General features: G+C 52.4%; 1 protein-coding gene across 1 annotated transcript in view; it reads right to left on the reverse strand.

The window, feature by feature from the left end:
• RASGRF1 (Ras protein specific guanine nucleotide releasing factor 1) overlaps positions 1-17,174 on the reverse strand; it is a 95,884-nt gene that overhangs the window by 57,229 nt on the left and 21,481 nt on the right. Inside the window, exons 3-5 of the mRNA XM_032469326.1 lie at positions 12,392-12,539; positions 4,612-4,704; positions 1,866-2,119 (exon numbers count right to left, since the gene is read on the reverse strand). Coding sequence (XP_032325217.1) covers positions 1,866-2,119; positions 4,612-4,704; positions 12,392-12,539 — 495 coding nt within the window. The remainder of the gene's footprint in view (positions 1-1,865; positions 2,120-4,611; positions 4,705-12,391; positions 12,540-17,174) is intronic.

A 17,174-nucleotide genomic window follows, 5' to 3' on the forward strand; every position in this document is an offset into this window, starting at 1 on the left:
TCCAGGCTAAAAGAATTCCAGAAAAGATCAGTGCAGTAGAACAAAATTAGTCAAAGATTAAAAACACAAAAGGACCCTTTCATCTCTTAGTGGTTATGATAAATGGTCACCAAAAGTTTGCAGTTGTGGCCTGCAACGCAACAAAAGCACAAACAACAAAGAAAAAACTCTTAACAATGCTTCCCAAAGTATTTCTCAAGAGGCCGTGGCCAAGCCTCCAACACAGGCAGTCCCCTGATGTGTGTGAAGCCTCCCGTTTCAGTGTGGTCCAGGACTCGCAGGAGCAGCAGCACCTGCAAACTTGTTAGAAATGCAGTCCCTGGGCTCAACCCCAGACCTACAGATTGAGAAACTTGGGGTGGGACCTCGCACTCATGTTTGAGAATCTGTGAATCTAGCTGAGCTGTCCAGGGTTTACCCAGGAAGAAACAAGTTCTTCACACTTTGCAGCCAAATGCCAGGTCACTGGGTTTTAAAAGACCCAATTGTAGTTTCTGGAGTAAATCTTATCTGATTTCACAAAATGATAATATCAATTTTCTTTGTTTTAGTAAAAGAATAAAAACATTTATTTCATGCTTAAAAATAGTGTTCAATATTTGTAGTAAAAAGCCAACCCTTTACGGCTCAGTGATTCAGAATTTCTAGAAGGTCTGAGAGGCCAAAAGCTGTTCCCTTCCTCCTGCCTGCTCACCCCCCACCGTGTCCCCGCACTCTGTTGCCTCATCCATACCCACGGTATCAGCCTTGGCCCTCTCCCAGTGACTTTCAGCCTCTCCAGCTCAACCTCTGGGCATCAGACCCAGGTATGACCCACACCCAATGCGTCTCCCATCTCCTCCCGGTGTCCCACAGGTCCCTAAACTCACCACAGCACGCTGGCAGGTAGAGGGAAAGAACAGGGCACGGGGAAAGTGGCCCTGGGTCCCAAACACCCCTGCAGGGGGCCTGGATGAGGGCTGCTTGGAATTAGTGAAATGACTGAACAATGAATATTTTAAGAGAAAAGCAGTTGAACCAATGACCTGGGGCACAGAGGGATTTACTTTAATTCTTAGGTGAGAATCATTGGTAAATAATGCTCTGTTGGTATGTTTTCACGTTTGTTGTTTTTACCTAGTTCACTCAGTTTTACTGCCTACCAAAAAGCTCATTTAAACCATTTCCTAAGAATATCCTCTTAAAAAGAGGTTGACAGCAGAAGGGTGGTCGTCAGCCCAGCCTTCTGAGGTACCACAAACCCCATATTAATGCCCAAGGTCACGATTTGTTCATAAGGTATGTGGGTCGTGTGGGGTACAGCAGAACTCTAAGGAGACTAAGACTTTGGACCTAACCTCTAGATCATTATGACGGCATCAAGGTAGAAGAATGGAACATAGCTGGTTTTTTCTAGCTTGATTTATAACTCTTAAATATTTAAACCAGGGTTTGTCAACCCTGGCACTATTGACACTTTGGGCAGAATAGTTATTTGCTGTGGGGGACTGTCCTCTGCACCGTAGGAGGTTTAGTGGCATGTCTGGCCTCTACCCACTAGATGCCAGTGGCAAACCCTCCCCACAACCCTCACCAAGTTTTGACAATCAAAACTGCCTCCAATCACTGCCCCAGTTGAACCACTAGTTTAGACACATACTACGTGGGCCTCCATCTGTACTCCTGCCCGTAACTGTCGGGGCCCTTGCTTCTAGCCACGGGACCTCGAGCAGCTTCCTTCCTTTTCTGGGCCTCAGTTTCCTCAACTGCATTTGGTGGGAACTAGATGAGGGCTGGTGTCAAAGCTGGGCTCAGTGCCGGCCAGCCTCCCTCTCCCCGCCTTGGCGAAGCACCCCAAGGCGGGGCCAACCTTCGGGGGTGCGCACCTGTTCAGGAAGATGCTGCTGACATCGTCATGTGTGATAGGGGGCTTCTTGGAGCTGGCGGCCATCCGCAGCGGGCGCAGGAAGTTGTTGACGAGGATGTGCAGCTGCTGCACGTACTCGGCCTCGGCCTCCAGCATGCTGAACACCACCTGGTTCCGCTTCCGCATGCTGTCGGCGTGGGGCGAGCGGATGTAGTCCTGGATGATGGTCTTCCACTTGCGCCGGCACAGCCAGCCCCGCAGGAAGCTCTGCACCTGGGGACCAGCGCGAGAGTCTCCCATTAGTCGCGGCTTTTGTTCTTTCAGGCCGTGAGCGCCCCACAGGCAGGGACCAGGGCTTTGTCATTCTCCACGCTGGGTGTGTAGGGAAAAGAGCTCAAAGATTGGGCCTGATGTTGCTGCCTGCAAGGGCCCTTTGAGCCAACCTTCCAACTGTGCAACGGGGCTAATGAAATGATGGCCGGACTCAAACTGTGGTCCACCAACTGGCAGCATCGGCACCTCCTGCGAGCTTGTTAAAAATGCAAATCCCCGGCCCAAACCCCTATATTTAGACCAGACCCCTCAGGTTGCCTTGGAAGGAGCATTCTCTGAAGGAGGAAAAGTGTGGCCCCGAGTCCCCATCATGGGAGGTGGCTTGAGGACAGAGGATTGCTGGGCTGTGCTGGGCACGGCTCACATCTCATCTTGTCTAATGACTGGTCTGAAAGCCCAGAAGTTTCAATTAAAGCTCGCCTGGAAAGAGGGCGATTATCAAATTGAAGAGAACATGGCAAATTAGTTAATTTGCTTGGGCCTCATCGGCGCCTGCCTGGAGCCTCTCCCCTGCCTCTGCGGGGAGGTGCACTGGACACCTGACTCACCCGTCTTGGAGTTGGGCTGCTTGGCGTGGCCTCGTTTTGGCAAGAAATTGGGAAGGGCCTTGATTCACAGACACAGAATTGTTCTAGGATTCGCATGTTCCCAATCAAGGCGCCACCGAGCTTGGGTTCCTCCTGGGTTCCTGCTGCTGAGCTGTGTGCGAGCTCAGGGGCTGCACACAGGCCACCAGGAGCAAGGGTGCTGGGCGGTGCAGGGGTGGGGGGCCTGGGGATGCAGGGGCCACGGGCCAAGCACTCATCAGAATATTATCAGCTGGAAAGGGCACTGGCCATGAACAGCAGGTGCAGCCTGCTGAGTGCGGACCCGTCGGCCAGGGACCTTTGTCACAGGAAGGAGAGGCCTGGCCTCAGCCCTTACACTTCTCTTTGAAGGTAGGAAGCCTTGCTCTGAGGCCCCAGGAGGGTGAAAATAAAAGAACAGAGGTGGATTTCAGTAGGTACTTAACAAAATGTCCCAAACAAAATGGCTTTTGAACCTGGGCCAGGAAGCCAGTGGAGCCATAGTAGAGAAGGAAGGGCCTGGGCAGGACTTGGTTCAGACCTGGGAGGCACTGGTGGCAAATCCTGATGCCCATGGGGGCCTGGCAGGTCCTATAGATCATGAAGCTGGCGGGGTGGGCCCTAATAGGGCAGCACCTGGCCTGGGGCCAACAGTCATTGCGTGTAGGAGATGGGCCCAAGGCTGCAGGACCTTCTGCTTTCCAGGAGATGGTGTGTCCTACTGACTGAGGATGTGGGCTCTGGAGCTTGGTGGCCAGGGTTTAAATGTCTGCAAATACTTGGCTGTGTGACCTGGGCAAGTCACTTTGCCTTTCTGTGCCTCAGCTCCTGAATGTGGGAAATGCAGGTAATAATAAAACCTCAGAGGGCTTCTAGTTAGGAACGAATTCATCTGCACAGAGCTCTGAGAACAGTGTCTGGCACATAGAAAGTGAATAATGAATGTTAGCTATTTCTATTTTTGAGAAACCAGAAATACAGATTTTCATGTGAAATGTTTAGATTTTAAAGCACTGGTAAAAAATTAAAAAGGGAAAAAAAAAAAAGCCACCGTGTGGGCTAAAAACCCCAAACATGCTGGTAGGCTGAACTCGGCCTGTGGGATGCCAGTTCGCAGTTTCTGGTCTGGATGGCACTGGGGTCCTTTTACACCCTCAACTAGTAGGATTTTCCATTTCACTTGTTTTCCTTAGGGTGAATCAGGCTCTCCTGCTTCACGTCTAGCAAGCTGCAAGCACAGACCATACTCTTCCCCTCCACACCCCTCTCCACGAGGTGGCCTGTGGTGCTGGTCCGTCCTCCGGCTGCTGGGCAAATCTCCGATACATCCCGAGATGCCTGCCCCTCCTGGACTCTATAATAGAGTCAGACCAGTGGGGCCAACTATGGGGCCTTACAGAGACTGGTTCTCAAGCTGAAGTCTGCTGGGAATGAAAGAGGGCAGCTGTGAGAGGAAGTGTTTGCACGACAGTGGCTGGGGGGTGGGCAGGCATACAAGGTCGTGACAGTGGAGAAAGTGGCCTGGGGTCGTATTGAGGCTGTTGTGAGGAAAGCTCTCAACTTCGAATCTCACAGCCTGGGTTCCTGCCCTGGTTCCACCCACTCTTTCTTCTCTCAGAGCCTCAGTTTTCTTATCTATAAAATGGGGCTGCACCACCTTACCTCACAGGGACAACCAGAAGAAATGGCTTGACCAGGTGTAGGTCAGGGGTAAGGGGCTGTTGGTTCTGCCTTTGGACCAGAGGTGAGGGTGGCAGGCTCTGGGAGAAGTGGGACAGTAGGTGACACTGCAGACCCTGGGCTGTGCCAGGAGGCTCTCTAAAGAGGGCTGGGGCAGCTGTGGCAGCCCTGAGGTATGGTGCAGACCTTCTTAATTTTCTTAATATCGCTGTCTTCGTCGTTGGGGGTGATGGTCTGGGTGGACTGGATGCGCTCATTGTCCTTGAGCAGGGATGTGATCTGCAACAGAAACACAGGTCAGGTGCCCAGAGGGGCATGGCTGGTGGAGGCCCCACCCCTCTGGCTACCGGTGGGCGAGGCGTGCTGAGTGAGTGCCTCGTCTGGTCTCCCTGAGTGCCGGTGGTACTGCAGCTCATGTCCCTTGCTCTGAGTGAGGTCATGAGCCAGAGGTCTCTGAGTGAGCACTGGACTGGCAGCCTGTCCACCTGGGTCCAGGGCAGCTGGGCTCCAACTCCGAGTGACCCTGGGTGAGATCTCTCTGCTCTCTGGGTTGCAAGAACCTCATTTGTAATCTGGGATTCTTTTCCCTACTCCTTAAACCCTCAGTCCCTTTATTTTTGAATTTTTATTGTTGTATATGTGAAATTTACCATTTTAACCAGTTTAAGTGAAAGTTCAGCAGCATTAAGTACATTCACACTGTTGTGCAACCATCACCACCATCCATCTCCAGGACAATCTTATCGTCCCAAACTGAAACTCTGCCCCTGTTAAACAATAACTCCCCATTTCCCCTCCCCCCATCATTCTACATTCTGTCTCAGGGAATTGGATTTCTCTAGGCACCTCATCTGAGTGGAATCTCACAGTATTCGTCTTCCTGTGTCTGGTTTCTCTCATCAGCTTGATGTCCTCCAGGTTCATCCCTGTCACAGCACGTGCAGAATTTCCTTCCTTTTAGAGGCTGAGTAACATCCATTGTATGTACAGACCCTATTTTGTTATCCATTCATCCATTGATGGACATTTAGGGAGTCCCTTTATTTTTTCAAACAAAACCAACCTGGATCCCTAGCATGACCTCAGATGAAAGCATGGCTGGCTTCACTGTCCCCTCCCTCTTTGGAGCACAACCTGGAAACTGTGGCCTAGAAAAATGGAACAGCCCTTGAAACGAACGTTTGAGATGATCTGAGAATCTTCATTTGCCAGATTTGGGGATCAGAGAGGTCAGCCCAGCAGCAAGGTCAAAACCAAGGGAGTGGCGCCTAGGAGAAGGGGCACCTTAAGCAGCACCGCGGCCGGGGCTGCTGGCACTCTTCAGGTGGACAGGCCAGTGGTGCATCCTCCCGGGCAGGGCTCCTTGCTGCCACTCGAGCGTCTGAGAGTCTCTGCTGGGTGTCCTCCACCGGGGCTCCCACCGCGCTGCCGATCTTCCAGAGAAAGTGCTGGTGTCACCTATTCACTCCTCCATCTCAGCGGTGAGCTCAGCGAGGTAAGGACGGCGCTGTTTCCTTCATTAATATGCTCCTGGTACCTAGTGTGGGGCTGGGCACTTAACACATATTTGTTGGCTACATAAATAAGTAAATTAAAAAAAGAATCAGAGAACAGCAGCGACAAAAACCTCAACCACCAGAAACCACTGCAGTCACCAAGCCCCACGTGTCTAAAGATAGCAGCTCAGGGGAATCCACAAACACCGCCACAAAGCCGGCGCTGCTCCTCTTCAGAGCACGTGGCTTTGTCCCCTCAAGGCCACTTGCTGAACCGCAGGATGAATGGGCTCTCACAATTGAGCGAATGGAGCACTTTGAAAGCAAAATGGAACCGTTACCGGCTCTCTACTCGCGGGTTGCTAAAATTACCCTGGCCTGTGCTTGCAGAGCAGCTGAGAAATAGTCAGTGCTGACACGGGCTTTTCTTTTTTCTCTCCTCCACTCCGTTTCTTTCAATTCTCTGAGAACACCTGCACATTGAAATAAAGGCTGATTCTTCGATCTGCTCTCTAAAGGGCTAAGAGACACACTCACACTCATGCACACACGCACAGGCAGGCTCTTGGAGAGCTCAGAGATGCAGGGGTGCCCAGGCAACACCCACCTCTGGCTTGGTATCATCACCTCCTTGCCAGTCTGCTTTCTTTGCCAGTTTTGGGATCTGCACACGGAACCCTTCTTTCTTTAGGATGCCGGGGAGTGAGTGTGTGTGTAGTCTATAGCTAAAGCTGATGGCACTTGCCTCAGAGAGAGGCATTCCAGGACATCTACTCAGCAGGGACCAGGGCAAAAAATAGATGCAATGAGGTCAGGCGCTATGCTACATGCACAGGCCACACCGACAGCCTTGGAGTCTTTGTTTCAGGATCAAGCCAGGTGGGCAAAGCTCTGGAGACTCGTGAGCCTGGGGGCGCTGCAGAAGTCTTGGGCTACGGCCCATCCCCGCCAGGAGCCAGTGGCAGGTGAGCTCATGGAGGCAGCCTCTCTCCAACCCTGGCAGGTCTCTTCTGGAGATGGATTTGCTTTGGACCCTGCTTTGCTTGGTTGGTGTCTGAATCGTGCTCAGCTGACCTCATCAATGAAGGCCGAGCAGGGTTGGGACCCTGACTCATGCCCCAGCCTGCTGGCTAGAGCCCAGCTCTGCCTGTCCGACCTGGCTCAATGCCAAGTGTCTCTGCTGGCCCCTGCCCGCTCGCCACCCATGGTCTAGCCTTCTTGACCATCATAGGAAAACTCTGTTAGCCACGCCCCTTTGAGGCACTGAGCATCAGCTTCTGCCCCATCCTACTTCCTTCTCTGGAGATAATGTCTTTAATCCAGGATGCATTTAGTCAGGGCAGTAATTGATGATGGAATCAATCCAGGCCTTTTTCTTTTTGTTAGCCTCCAAGGTTTTACTAAAGATCTCTGTATTTCTTGCTTTTAAAACAGCTGCCACACAACTCAGTTCTCTCTCCTTCCTTCTTGACACCTTCTGGCATCTTCCAAGCCCCACGGATGCCCATCTCAGTCTCCCTTTAGGCCAACACTACCAGTGTGTCCTGACGGGGTCTTTGTGTTGGGCATTGGTGAGACACAGCCAAAGGTGGGTAAGTCGAATCCCTTCCCTGGAGGAGCTTCCAGCTTAAGAAGGGGGTCAGACACCCACAGAGGTAACTTTTAATCTGATAAGGCAAAACCAGAAGACAGGTGTGCACCTACTGCAAAGGTAGTGTCTCACCATGAAAGTGGCAAGGGCTATGCAGAAGGGGTTTTGAAGGACAAATAAGAGCCCAACAAGAGGGCTGTGGGATAGAGGGAATTTGAGCAGAGGGAATGGTGTGAACAAAGGCACAGGTATGACAGGGTGTTATGTGCCAGGGTGGCAGTGGTGAGGATGGCAGGAGGAGGGATGGGAAGGAGGACTCAAGGCATGGAGGGTGCACCATGAGAGGGCAGCTGGGGAGGGGCTGCAAGGTTAGGGGTCACGGCCACCCTTTCTTACTTCTCCCAGAGCAGTCCCCTCATTGACCTATTGGATATATTGGGGTACCATGTCAAAGGTTGTAAAATGGATTCCATGGCTAAATTCTCATTTTTAAACCCTGAACTAAAGATCTCCTCAGTTTCTTCCAGACTCAGCCTTCCAGGAGTCTGAGTGTTTCCAAGCCAGTAAAATATTATGACTGTATCTCAATTCCTATTCTGCACCTTTAGGGCCTGCCTTTGCTCTCCAAATTTACCTGCAATCGTAAATAGGAGAAAAATCACTGTTAAAACAATGAAATGGTGCCAAACTGAGCATTCTAGAGGCAAGGAGGGTTCTTCTCAGCTGTGGACATGCCTTTTGTTTTAGGGGGTCCTTAGCGCTTTTTGGTTATGAAAGATGAGGCCTGACAGAGCTGTTTAGATGCAGGAGAAGAGACAGACGTGGAGAGTTATGCTTTGTGAAGTTTTGTGCAGACTTTTGTTTGGGTGTGCTCTCCTGTCCCCTCCAGGGAGAGGTGGCGAGGGATGGGGGCTATAGGGTTGGAGAGTACATAGGGGAAGCAGAGACAGGGCTGACTCCTGGATGTGTGACCCGTGCAGAGCCCTGGGCTTAGAAGGGCCCAATGCTGATCAAAGGCTCTGCTGTTGTGGCTTTGAACTTCCTAAGGGCCCTGCGTTTTCACTGTGCCCCAGGCCCTGCAAATTCTGTAGCTGGTCCTGAAAAAAGATGCAGACAATAATATATTGGTAAATCCTTACTGACCCAGCTCTCTGCAAGGAAAACTGACTGGTAGCACTTGTCAGTTTCTACGGTGTGAGCGTTCCTACCTCAGCCCATTTTAAGCTACTTTCAAAGGTTGAATAACTAGCTGGTGAAATTCTTGAACGTTTAACAGCTGGCTCTTGCATGGTGATATGAGCCGGTTCCAGCATCCCTGGATGCAGGGTGAGGGTCTTGGTTGATGAACAGATTATAAGTGACACCCCCACCGACCAAATGGCCAGAGGGAGGGGGAGGAGAGGAGGTCAAACCCTCACAGCAGAAAGGCTGAACAACATGACGGCAGGGGTGTCTTCCATTCATTTTTAAGCTGTTTTCTGTTTCAGTAACGGAACCCCCTCTCTCTTATATCCAAAACTTTTGGAAAGTCTGTTACACACGGCAGCCAGTATCATGAGGTTTGAGAACTGAAGGAGGAGCCGCGGTTGGGTAGTCACGGGGGCTTTCTTGGATACCCTGGTTCTCCTCCTCAGACACGGCAGGATGGTATCTCTCAATCCCCTGAAGTCAGGTGTGGTCACGTGACTTGCTTTGCTCAAAGAAATGTGGGCAGTGGTGTCACATCACTTCCCACGTTCCTGTCCCCTGCCACAAGACTGGTGAATTTCCTGATGATGGGAGCCCCGTCAGCCCGTGTTCCTGACTCAGAGTGAGAAGGTTGTGGGGCAGAACCCACCATGGACACCATGGTAGTGTGAGTGAGAAAGCAACCTTGGTTGTTTCCAGTCACTAAGATTCGGGGGGTGTTTGTTACTGCAGCATCATCTAGCTCATCCTGACATGGTGGGACCGCCCGGGGGGGCAAAGAGCAGTAACGACAGTGTAAAGACAGCTGCTGTGGCAAGTGAGGCAGTAAGTCAGGAGAGCAGAATTTAAAAGCAAAATTTAAAAGAGGTGGCCAGGAGAATGTAAGGCCCCTGAGGATCCTTGGGAATAAGTGGGAAGGGAGCTTGAGGAATTTTATTTGGCTCTCAGAGGAAAGGTGGACCGTGAGAGCTTGGGGCCCTCCAGGCAACAGTCATTCCCTAGCAGGCACCCTTCTATCAGGCCTGGCCCCTCAGAGAGGGGGAGTAAGTTGTGGGGCAGGCACAGGCCAAGGATCTGGGGCCTACAGATCCAAGTTTGAGCCTGGACTCCAGTGCTGGAGGTGACCTTGGAACAACCTTGGATAAGTCCCTCCTTCTATGGATTTCGGTGTCTTCTGATCTTTCCCAGCTCAGACATTCTAAGACCTCTGCCTTTGTCACTGGCGTCACTCAGCACTTCCTTGGCTTCTCAGTGCCTGCCTGCCTGATGGCCTACTTCCTGGGAAACAGACTCTGTTTCCACCTGTCTAGAGCCCAAGGAGAGCAAAGAGGTTGCCTCTGCCCTGCAGGATGTGTGTGCATGTGTGTGTGTGTGCGTGTTTGTGTGTGTGTGTATGTGAGAGAGAAAGAGACGGGGTGAGGGGGCTACAGCCAGAAAGCTTTACCAAGCTGGCCTTTCTTTCAAACTCTTTTAAAAAAAACTTCTGCCCTGGAGGTTGATGCACTCGATTGGAAGCATTGCTCCAAATTCCCACCAAATGGGCCTCTGCTGCCACTCTGACACACACACATGCACACAATCACTCACAACTGACCTGCTTTCTGCACCCCGGCACCAAACGGGGCTCTGCCCTTTGCACCCACACCTTCACTGGCCTACAAACCCCAAACCCTTTTTAGCCATATGCAACATGAACGTTTGGCTATAAAATGACTTCCTTCCTGCTGGGGTTCACCCTGCAAGCTCTACTGGAGCACCGCTCACACTTGACCACAGTCAGACCCTAAGGGTAGAGACTTCTGCCTCTAGTGTCTACCACATAGGCCGCATCCGTTCATTCACCAAGCCCTCACTGAGCACCTACTGTGTGCTAGGCAAAGGGGAGTGACAGATAAGGACTCACTCGGCCCTCAAGGAGTTCCTGCCAGGCTGGTGGGGGACAGACACGCGTGGAGCTGGCTCTGCTGAGGCACCCTGAGTGTGGACAAGTGTGGGAGCAGGGGGCAGGGAGCACGCTCCCAGCCAGGCCAGGAGTGCCCAGGAGGAGGCATTTGAGCTTGGGAGGGTTTCACCAGGCAGGGAAGTGTGGAGGTGATGAGGGCTTTCCAAACAGGAAACCAGCATGTGCAAAGGCCAAGGGGTGCACAGCTCACTGCTATGGAGCCCCAAGTGACTGGAGGGGAGAAGACTGGGGAAGAGGAGACAGTGGTCAGATGATCGAGGCATTTAGTGAATGAGTGGGTGAATGAATGAATGACTCCTGGACACCCTTGATCACAAAGCTAATAACTGGGTGTTGAGGCCAGACCTCTTCCCTGGTCCCTGACGGGCTCAGCTTGGAGTCAAGGATGTTTGTTGTGCTAGAATAGATCCCAGAATGAACCAGGCGGTTTAGAGCTGGGACAAGCCCCATCCTGGGAACAGTGAGGGAATAGGCTACGAGCGGCGTGGAGAGACTGGCAGGTGGACAGACAAACCTGGGCTCCAGTCCTGGCTCTGACGCCTCCAGCTGTGTGATCTTGACTTGAGCTCTCTGAGCCTGGTTCCTTTCGGGATGGTTGCGGCGACTGACTAAGGAAGCATGTCTGAAGGTGCCCGGTGTGAGGCTGGGGAAAGTGCACTGAATCTGAAATTTTTGATCCATCTGAAGTTCCAAGTTGACGTTACTATTAGTTCAGAGCTTTGCAGCTGCACGACAAGGTGGAATTGGCAACTTTGGATCTTTGAGCATTCCAGGCAGAGCTGGCTTCATGGGTGTGATGGGGCCCTGTGTTCATAAGGCCAGGTGCTCAGGGCTTCAAGCTTAGCAGTCTCCATCTTGAAATTCTTAAGAATCTTCTCTCTGAATCTGTGTTTTGTAAGTGGTGGCTGATGGGACAGTGGGGCATGCCCCAGGAGCCTGGAGCCTCAGTTCATGCGTGTTCCTGTCTCCCTGGGATAAGTGCTCAGGTGACTGCTTCCCTCACCCCAGCAACACAGGCCCCAAACCTCTGCAAACGTCTGATGGCAATGGGTCAAATCAGCCCGGCAGTGTCTCACTGCCCCCCTTTGCCCTCTGCAGGGACCTAGGTGTAGGTACAGAGAGGGTGGGTCTCGTGTGCACCTGTGTTGTCTCCGGGCAGGGCGAGGAGACAGCTGTCTGGGCTGGCAGTCCTTGGAGCATTAGGTGGGTGACTCAGCAGGGGCCCACCCGAATCTAGGTACTGAGTGCATCATCATGGTGCAGAGGTTAGGGGAGTTGGAGGTTGAAGCTGGGGGTGGCCTGTCTGCTATGAGGGGGCAGTGGGCAGTGGGAAGAGGAGACTGACTTCCCCCACACTGGCTGGGGCTTTGCATTGTCACCTTGCACTGGGCCCTGCAAATTCTGTAGCTGACCCCGACTGCAGGAATCTGTGTTTTCATATTCCCCTCCTCAGCTCAGAGTCACAGACCTTATGTGATATGGCCAGACGGTTCTGATCCCACTGTTGTGTGGCAGAGGTGGGCTTTGAACCCAGATCTGACCAAAGGACATTCCCACTCTGCCAGCATCGCTGATTTTAAGTTTGGAGGCTGGCACAGCTGTGGCTGGGAGCTGGTCCCTCCTGCCCATCCTGTGCCACCCTGACCCTGGGGAGCCTGAGGTTTGAGACGCTGGGTCTGGGGCCTGGGCCCCCAGCCGGCCACCCCTGTGCCCCTGGCCCACAGTCACCTCTGCCTTGAGCCGCTCAATCTCGATCTCCCCATCCTCAATCTGCTGCCGTAGCTGCTTGGCCACTGTCTTCTCGGTCTCCACGATCTGCAGCAGGTGCAAGTACTTCTGCATCAGAGCTTCGTGCTCCGTGGCCAGGGTCCGGTAGCTGCGGACAGATGGGCACGGCAGATTAGACACTGACTCCTTGTCCTCTACACATCCAAGCAGGAGTGGGGCTCACCTACTGGCTGCTCTTAGGAGAAGGTCCTGACTCCCAGACACAGTGCCCGAGGCCTTGACCTGGCTGCTGTGCTGGCGTTGATTGCTCTGGCCCCTTCCCCAGCTCTGGGCTCACACTCTGACCTCTGGTTCCTCCACTGGTTCTCTGCTCACCTCGCCCCACACCTCACCCCTCTGGGCCTTTGCACAGATAGATCTTCTGTCTGTAACAGGCCTCCTCCCTCCTTCTCTCTCTGGGCTAGCTCCATCCTCCTTCCCAGAGCGGGTCCCAGTTGAAATGTCATCTCCACGAAGCTTTCCCTGCCCTCTCCCCCAGACCGTGTAGGGTGTTCCTGCAGTACACTGGGCTGCTATTACCACAGCACTGGCCAGATGATTGGTTGTTTTCAGTTATTTCTGTTCCCTGAGGAGAGCCTGCATTCTCTGAGGGCATGCCTGTGCTGCTTAGCCCTGTCTCCCCAGGGCCTAGCACAGTGTCTGAGACTAGAAGATGCTCAGCGAACATCTGTTCCCTGGATGCAAGTGAGTGGATGGATGACATACAGAGGAGGGTCAGGTACCTAGATTCCACCATCTGAAGAACCTGCACAGTATACCTGGGTTCCAAATCGTGCACCACAGGCTGTTAGCGCTGTAAGATTAAGAAGAGAGGCTAGCAACAAGGACCTGTAATCAGGGAAGACTTCCTGGAGGAAGATCCCCCCTCTCCCACCAGAATTGGAACCTAGGCCTTCTGACTCCAAACCCAGCATTCTGGGCATGTGCCTATTCAAGAGTAGCCTTGGGTGGAAGGCCTGTGTTGGGGATAATTGGCAATGGGGCTGGATGTTTAGGTGGGGCCAGATCAGATAGCACCCCAAAGGGTCAGAGGAGTGAAGAAGTGGCCCCAGCATTTGTGTAAACGACCATGTCTCAGATTTGCAGAGCATCGCAACTAGGGGGAGGGTGGGAAGGTGGGACTTGGAAGATTAGCAGGGCAGGTGGGGAGCATCACGTGCCCACTTCTCCCTGACACCCACAGCACCAGCACTTGAAGGTGTCAAAGTGGGGAGAAATCTGATTCCATAAAGCGGGTCCAGTCTCAGAGGGCAGAGAGGCTCTGAAAGGGAACCCCAACATTCTATGGGGAAGGTGCCCATCTGGGTAGCGCACGGGGCAGGAGACTTGAAAGGCAGGCACAGACTGGGAGGGAAGGTTTAGAGGTCTCTGGGAGTGTCTGCAACGAGGTCTGTGGTCCAGGTCTCCAGTCCTCCCTCTCGGACCCAATCTACCTGGGCTCAGCCCCAGCTCCCACATCCACCAGCTGAGGGACCTTGGACTGTCCCTCTGCCTCTCTGTTGGTCCCCAAGGTCCTTCCTGCCCTTTGCGCCTCCACCCTTGGCCACCTGGCGTTAGTCCCCAGCACCCAGAGGAACTGGGTCCCTCTCTGGGGTCACCAGCTCTATCTTTCATTTGCCAGACTGAGAGGACATTTTGCAGTCTGACATCTACTGACAGGACCTTCCGGGTACCCTGGATGTGGCTAGTCTGTGGGGTGCCGGGTGAAGGACACTGGCTTTTGTCACAGACTCAGGAGCTGTGTCACACAAGGTCCTGAAGTTCCCTCCTGGCAACAAAGAACAATAACAGTTTCCGTACAACCCCCCAGGTTTGCAGTCAGGACCCCAGGAGGCCGAGGGCGGGAAACAGCTTTGCTATTGCAAGGAAGGGGCTGGGTAGCGAGGTGGGGGGCAGTGGAGACTACATACAGCCTGGTCCCTGGTGGGGTCAGAGAAGGAGGCCACCCCAGCTGTGCCCTGAAGGTGGGAGGGAACAGAGGGGCAGAGCTGGCAGCAGCCCAGCAGGGAGCAAAGGATGGGCAAGGTCCCAGGGGACAAAACCCCATCCACAGATCAGAGCTACCGTCTTGCTCCCCAACCTGCATCTAAAAATAACAGGCTCTAAGAGAGAATTCTTTGGTTTGTAATACTACTTGATTAAAATGAGGATTTTGTGCTTCTCTTATTAAAATGAATTTAAACTAGAATATCAGGTTTTAAAATTTTCCGAATTTCCCAAGAGGCTGAATTGTCTTTACTTGCAAAGGAAATTCAGCTGAGAGCATGAAGGAAGCCTTTTTCACATCCCCACACCTCTCTCCACTCCAGGGGTGCGAAAATCCAGGGCCTTCATTAGTTTGCTGAGTGACGGCGCTCTGAAGCCTGGTGCTTCAGAACCGGGAGTCAGTTTTATCTGCAGGACGATTTGATCCAGCTCTGCCTCCCTTTCTTCCCTTCACCCTCCCGCTCTTCCTCCCTCCCTTCCCTACTCCTTCCCCTGCTCCCCCCTCTTCTCCTTCCCCTCCTCCCTCTCATCAATCAGGATTTAATGAGCACCTCCTTGTGCAGCCCCGTCTTTATAGACTCACAGACTCTTGGAGCTGGAAGGAAACTCAGGAATCAAGAAAGGCCAATGGTCTCATTCTATAAATGGAAACTCAGGCCTCAAACAACAGTCAGTGAGCATCAAAGCTGGAGCTGGAATGGGGCGCAAGTCCCTGAAGACGCAGGTCTTCACTCTCCCGCGCGGCCGGCTAGCTGGGCGCACAGTCCTCACTGAGATGCAGACCGTAAGTCACACTCCGTGTTACATTCTGTACACTGCCTGCTGTATATACACATACCACAGAGGCATCCCGTAGTACTAGAATATTATGCATACAGTGGGAGAGCACATGGCGTCCCTACCCCTATTCATACACGACAGTGCTTATTCTTGTCTACAGAATGTATCTACTATGTGTATGTAAATAAAAACTAAATTAGGCACATGCAAGAATACCCACTACTCATTCTCACCGTGGAAGAGAGCCAGTCTGTCCCCTGACACACACACGCACGTACACTCGCGATGTATGCGATGATCTGAGGTTAAAGAACGCTCGTAGTCTATCGTCCCCTCTTTGGTCACACAGCCAGCTTCCCAGGGAAGAATCTGTGGCTTATGTGGGCCCAGGAGCTGCCTAACAAGCCCAGCGTAAGCCAGACTGGCTGGTGGTGACTATTCTAGGGGAGGTGGCTCTGTTTCCCTTACCAGTGACCACTGCTGTGACCCCCGCCCCAGTCTGAGGCCAAAAGGGGGATGTTCCTCTGAGGCCACTGGGTTGACTCAGACCCCAGGGCTTGACCAGGGAAGACAAACCATCAGCATGTACAACTGGCCCTTCCCCCTGGCTTCCAAAAGGATGGGAGAAACTTTCGTTCAAAGACAGGTGGTGCCATTTGGCCCAATGGCTCCTCTTTTGGGGAGGGCAGGTTTCTGGTTTGTTGGGAGTCACAGAGCCCAAAGCTGGGAGCCAAGATCTGGGGCACCCCAATTTCCACTCAGGAGCCACCCTCTGTGTGCCACTGAATCTCACTGGCTTCATCTGTCAAGTGGGGCTGAAGGGACCCACTCACTGGGCTGTCATCAGGAGCAAACAACACACTGTGTGAGAGCTTCCAGGCCCTAGCGGACGGCGCGGTGGACAGAGGTCCCCACAGATGCAAACACTCGCTGTCAGGCTGCTGGAGGCCCGCGTGGGCTTGGCAGCACTTCTGTCAACTAAGTGATTCGCAATTTATTGGCTACTTGGAACCAACCTCTAATTTAGTGAGTTACTTACGGAATTATTGTCCTCTCTGTGACAGAATTCTAAGATAGTTCCAAGATTTCCTGCCTTGGTTTGCAGGCCCTGCATAATATAAATGTGGTAAGTTTTTACTCCTGTTACTAGGTTATGCTGAATGGCTTAGCTGATAGGCAGATTAGCTAGGTGGGCTGGACCTAATCATATGAACCTTTTAAAATTTTGTTTATTTCTTTGGGGAGAAGGGGAGGTAATCAGATTTATTTACTTATTTATTTATTTAATTTATTTTAATGGAAGTACTGGGGATTGAACCCAGGACCTCGTGCATGCTAAGCACGCGCTCTACCACTGAGCTATACCCTCCCCCTTTCACATGAGCCTTTTAAAATGGGGAGTTTTCTCTGGCTGGCCACCGAAGAGGAGGTTGGAGAGTTGCGGCTGGAGAAAAATTTGAAGAAACCAGGCTTCAGGATGGAGGGCGCCACACAGCAAGGAATGCAAGTGACCTCGCGGAGCTGAGAGCCATCCCTGGTTGACAGCCAGCAGGGAAACAGGGACTGCAGCCCTACAAGGAACTGAATCTTGCCAACAATAGGAATGAGCCTGGAAGCAGAGACTTCTCCAGAACCTCGAGGTTAAGAGGCCAGTCTGGCTGATTCCTTGATTTCAGCCTGTGAGACCCTAAGCAGAGATTGCACCCGAGCCCAGACTCCTGACCCGGGGAGCTGTGGGATGGCAAATGGGTGTTCTTTTAAGCTGCTTCGTTTGTGATCATTTGTCGTGGAGCAATAGAGAGCTACAACATTCTCTCTCACTGATATAATTCATTTTTAAAATTTGAGGTTTAATGCTCATATGATGGAAAGCACAGACCTCAAATGCACAGTTTGGCTGGTTTTGATAAATGCCTACACCCTAACCGAGATAAAGGTAAAGTCCCCTCGTGCCCCT

The sequence above is a fragment of the Camelus ferus genome, chromosome 27 (genome assembly GCF_009834535.1).
Source record: "Camelus ferus isolate YT-003-E chromosome 27, BCGSAC_Cfer_1.0, whole genome shotgun sequence".
Lineage (NCBI taxonomy): Eukaryota > Metazoa > Chordata > Mammalia > Artiodactyla > Camelidae > Camelus > Camelus ferus.